Consider the following 5,272-nt stretch of genomic DNA (forward strand, 5'->3'; position numbering starts at 1 on the left):
GTAATTTACTCTAATATTATTGTTATTAAAAAAATAACAGCATTTCTTTCCTAACTTTCTAGGAGGAAAAGAATAGCATATATCTTATTTTCTATTTCTTTCATTCCAAATAACACAAAAAATCTTCTCTTTTCTCATCTCTTTCTTTTATTCACATTCACTTTCTCATATATTTCTTTCTTCACACTTTCCACTCTCCTACCACATAATGCAACAACACTGACAAAAAAAATAATACATAAAAAGTACTCTCATCATGTATTGTGCCAATCAAACATAACATGGGTATTCTGCTTTTGTCCCAATCCCAAATGTATTGTCAAACTTATACCTAGTATAGTCTTGGCAGAGGTCCCTCTGTTCCAAATCTGCCATCCAATGAATTACTTGCATGGCTAAAAAGCAAAATTATAGGGCAACGCAATGATGTATGACAATAAACAGAATCTGCATATTTATTAGTGACCTAATATCATGACATTACTCAATATATTTGCCAATTACGATTTGCAATGATTGACAATATTTATTGAGGATGCACAAGTGCACAACTATAAGTAAAACATCAATTTCCGAAATTAAGCCAGGAACAAATAACACTGCAGTTTGATCTAAAACCAATTGATTTCACCAATAGTATTTATCTTATCCCAGGATTGACATACAAAACTGTCAGTGATTCTTTCTATAAGCAAACAGAGAACAATTCTTGGCCAAACTTCAAAAGTAATTGGTGTCATAGAAATTCTTTAGAAAAGTAGAGGTGCCCTGGTTTTTTATGCTCAATTCCTCCTGCTCAAACGCCCTGCCACCAACTACGTATTGGCCAATAATGTAGTGTCTCTGCTTCAAATGCTCCACAACATTCCTCAACTCTTCCATCCCATTGAAGAGAAGCATATCAATCACCTGGAAGTCAACAAATATTTAGTGATAATGATAAAACCATGTTTCAAAGCTAAAATCATTTTCACCTTTACTTGAGCATCATATTAATACATCATTTAAGTCTTCGAATATATTTACTGGCCTTGATACATTAAAATCTATTACATACTGAATCACATTTGAATGGATACTATGTAAGGTTTCTTTTGCATGTAGGGAAGAAGCATTGAACCCAAGCACAAAAAACAACGAATTTATGCTTTGAAGTTTCAATCATATCTAGAGACCAAAGGAAGAACCAGAAAAGTCTTCAGAAGATCCCAAAATATTACAGAAAAAGTAAACTAATTTTTTTAAAAAGATATATGCCGACAAACAAAAACACAACTTTAATTGGCAGAAGTATATCACTGTTTCACAACCAGCAAAAAACACATGTTGACATGGGCTTGGAAATATTTTGTACGATTGAATCAACTTATTCTCTTGTTTCTCAGTTCGGTCCCTTGTTGCAACCATGAAATTTGGTGCAGATCACAAAATTTGGACGCTTAATTAAACTACAGATCAGTAGAACAATGCCCATCTTTTCCATATCATTTTATCATGACATGGTTAAATTTAAAACCATGATACATCACCTTATTGAAGTTTGACAAATTGACATCAGATCAAAGATATTGCAGGCTATATGATTCTGTGTATTATGTAAAAGTGTACTTATACTCTTAAAAATGAAAAAAACTCTTCTAAAGTGAGCATGTTTGTCAAGTGAGTAAGTGAGAGTATATCCACCCTTGATTTAATCTAAAATGCATTAAAATCTTAACCCAGTAATAATCTGAGGACGGAAACACCCTTACTTGCACAATTTACACATAAGTTCACTTTAGAGGAGCTTCACCCTTACAAACTATGTCACTAAATTCTAATAACTAGTAAATCCTACCTATCAAATTGATGAATTGTAACATATACTATTAGAAAATGATTTTACAAGCTTGACTACACATGGAAACTTCTAGTATTTTCCAAGTGGTTTATCAAGCAATAAGCCAATATTTAAATAAAGTGCAAAGCAATGGCACTATAAAAATAAATCTCTTGGCTTCAAATACCTTCTGAATGCTGATACTGGGCCCAAAAAAGTCATAGAAACAATTCACTTTCACTAAATAAATACAATGACTGAAGAACACTAAAAACCTAAACAAGACTATTCATACATAATGTTTTAAACACCAGAAGCCAAAAGCATAGGTTCAAAAGAATAAAAATTGTTTCCTGCACTATTTAACGAAGATATTTAGCAGAACGTCCATGCAAACCACTGAATAAACTTCATTCTTTTAAAATAGCTATTTGTTCCAAATAAATTTTCTTTAAACTTTAATCAAGCATGTTGGTCATATTTGGGAAAGTTTGGGGCAAGATTACTATCCGCTGTGTATTGCTCTGATCAAGTTGTTGTTCCACCCAACAATGTTGAACCCCGAGAAACCCAAAACGAGCCAGGAAGACCCATTTAAGGGAGTAGAGCTTTCCCTGGTGCAGTGGTGCCCAATGTTTCCATTAACAAAATTCTAACCCAAGACCTTGCTGAAAGATAAGTGAATTCCTTGCAACTAAGAGAGGGCACTGGTTCAAAATCTAATTTGAAAGAATCAAATAGACTATCCAAGACTCATTTGTTTAAGCTTAAAAAAAGTGCTTCTATGATTTTATTACAAACTGAAAATTATAGCTTCTGCACAATTTTTTCTAGTACAACCAAACAAATCTGTTCAGAAGTGATTTCTCAAAAGTCCAATTGATCACCTTTTTCGTGAGGAAAATCTTACACAAACTGACCCTTAAAATTTGCACCACAATTAGAACAATTAACTCGTCCAGCCTCTAATCAAAACAACCTTGTAAATAAAAATTATAAATTTATAATAAACCCAACAAAAAAAATACTATTTTGAAATTCCCCCAACATAATAAAATGAAATTGCAATCGAATAGGGAAAAGCTGTTTCACCTTAGGGTTTGTGACGTGTGTATTCTTTCGAATCTGTGAGGAGATAGAGGAACGAATCTCAGAAACAGAAACGACGTCGTATAGATTGTAGATTTCCATGAGGGTTGGTAAGGATCTGCATGCTTCTCTGAAGAATTGGAAGACTCTGTTCCTCGCTTCTTCCAAACTCGCTGAGTTCGGAGACACCTTAACGTTCCTAAGCGCGGTACTGCCATTTCTTGATGATAACTCACTGAGTCAACACGCCAACTCGTAACTCGGATGTAAATGTTGTAGTGTTGTGTTTGTGGATTGTGACGCTGTAGTAGTGTGGGGAACACGAGCCAGACGACGACGTCGTTTCTATGATAGTTTTGTGTTTATGCCACTGTATGGGACCCACGTATGATTTTTTCCTCTATTTCGCTTTGATGAAATTATATTTTAAATTTAAAATTTATGCACTAATTGTTAGGGGTGGCAATGTGGGCCAGCCCGGCCCGGCCCAGCCCAGCCCGTCATTGGCCCATCAAAATAAGGGCTGGCCCGGCCCGGCCTGTATTGTTAAAAGGGCTTAAAATGCCAGCCCGGCCCATATTTTGCAGGGCTGGCAGGCTGACCCGTTTTCCCTCCAAAATGTACATAATTAAAACTTTTAGACAAAAAATAATCAACAAACTTGATAGATGTCTTTTAAAACAAAAAATCACAAACATAAGTCTACAATATTACAATAACAACATAACATCTTAGCTTAAAACTTGTAAATTCTAAAAAAGAAACTAGTTGGCACGCCCCTCGCACAGCACAGTGTCACACACTTTAGTTTTTTTATTTTTTAACAATGACCCATCGGGCCAGCCCGGCCCGGCCCGTCTTGGCCCGTCTAACAAATGGGCTACTAAAACGGGCTGAATATGAGTTTTTGGGCTAAAATCTTCAGCCCAGCCCGCTAAAAATTGGCACCCCTACTAATTGTTCAGTAAAGTTTTTTTACATTCTTACATCATCTACTATTGAATTATATTATTTTTTGTTTAAAAGTTAATAATAATTAATATATAGTGGATAATTTATTGATAGTGTAAAAAATATTTAAACTATCAGTATGTACATACTAAATCATTTCTTACCTCATCTCTTCCAAAAACTTGATGTTTAAATTTATATACTTTAATAAGCTAATAAACATCTAAATTTTCAATATAATTTAATTAAAATAATATTCTTTAAAGCACATTAAAAATTAAAAATAATTGAGAAACAATGGTGAAAAAGAGATATAATAAGCATTGTTATTAAAATCTTACCGGTTATTAAATGGGTCAGAATATTGTATAACAGTACAGTGGTTTAATCGGTGGTTCAATAATTAAACTGCATGTCGATTAAATCAGACATATCTGCTAATATATATATATAAACCTATAATATAGTAGATAATATACTGATAATATATAATTTTTTTGCACTATGAGTACATATATTTTCCTCATATTTAAAAATCTTACTTACTATATATAATATATACACATTTTATTTTATATCATTTATTGATTTCTTAAAATATGTGGATAACTTGGATAAAAAAATGTAATATTGTAATATGATAACATTGTATTTCACCAATTCCATCAAAATCAAACTAAACTCAATCTATAATCTAATCTCTATCAAAATAAAATCAAGAAGATAACAAAAAAAATTCACTTCATCCAATCACAATCCTCCACTTGTCAAACACAATACCCTTCTCAATCTCACTTTATTCTTCCCCCCACCGTAACTGTCTCTCCCTTCTCTTTCTTACTTTCTTTTATTTTTCCTAGAAGAACCTCTTTCCCTTCTCTCTCCCTTCTTCCTCTCACTTTTTTCTTTCCCTTATCTATTCTCACTTTTTATCCTTCCTCTTCTTTCCAAATTCTTCAAAATAGTCGGTTCAATGTCTAGGTTCGGTCTTTTTTTTAGTGTAACAACTGGTCGGTTCAGTGCCAACTTGACCAGTTCATTGATACCGGCCAATTTCCACCGGATCTAGTGCATACCCGATACAACGATCATCCCATACTAGTAAGGGGTTTGGTTCACAGGTTTTCCGATTGAACCGACCAGTATAGTACGATTTTATCATCATTGCTAATAAGTAAGGGTATAATTGCAAAGTAATATGCAAATGTGTATTGAATTTTTAAATGATTAAAAGATTTAAAATAACATAGAAATGTTAAAATATTAAAAGATATTGAACACAAAATGTAATAATTCAAGCCCTTGTAATTAGTTGAAGTGCACATGCTAAAATAGAACTACAAAAAATTAGTTATTTATTTTATTGTTAATTTTACTTTGGTGATCTAAAATAATATATCACCTTAGTTTTTT

At 32.9% G+C, this 5,272-nt stretch overlaps 1 protein-coding gene across 1 annotated transcript; it reads right to left on the reverse strand.

Annotated features, from left to right (window-relative positions):
* LOC109327635 (NADH dehydrogenase [ubiquinone] 1 alpha subcomplex subunit 6-like) lies at positions 630-5,024 on the reverse strand. Its single transcript, XM_019560811.1, has 3 exons — positions 4,906-5,024; positions 2,912-3,143; positions 630-909 (listed from the first exon to the last, which is right to left on the reverse strand). Exons 1-3 carry the CDS (start codon positions 5,022-5,024, stop codon positions 721-723), a joined length of 540 nt encoding a protein of 179 aa, XP_019416356.1. The 3' UTR covers positions 630-720.

The sequence above is a fragment of the Lupinus angustifolius genome, chromosome LG02 (genome assembly GCF_001865875.1).
Source record: "Lupinus angustifolius cultivar Tanjil chromosome LG02, LupAngTanjil_v1.0, whole genome shotgun sequence".
Lineage (NCBI taxonomy): Eukaryota > Viridiplantae > Streptophyta > Magnoliopsida > Fabales > Fabaceae > Lupinus > Lupinus angustifolius.

Bases quoted from the DNA above. Each gene is read 5' to 3' on its own strand.
- LOC109327635 (XM_019560811.1), bottom strand. From the start codon at position 5,024: ATGATGATAAAATCGTACTATACTGGTCGGTTCAATCGGAAAACCTGT. The intron at 3,144-4,905 runs GTATCAATGAAC...GTGTTGACTCAG, and splicing joins GATCCGGTGGAAATTGGCCG to TGAGTTATCATCAAGAAATG. The intron at 910-2,911 runs GTGAAACAGCTT...GTTGACTTCCAG, and splicing joins CACACGTCACAAACCCTAAG to GTGATTGATATGCTTCTCTT.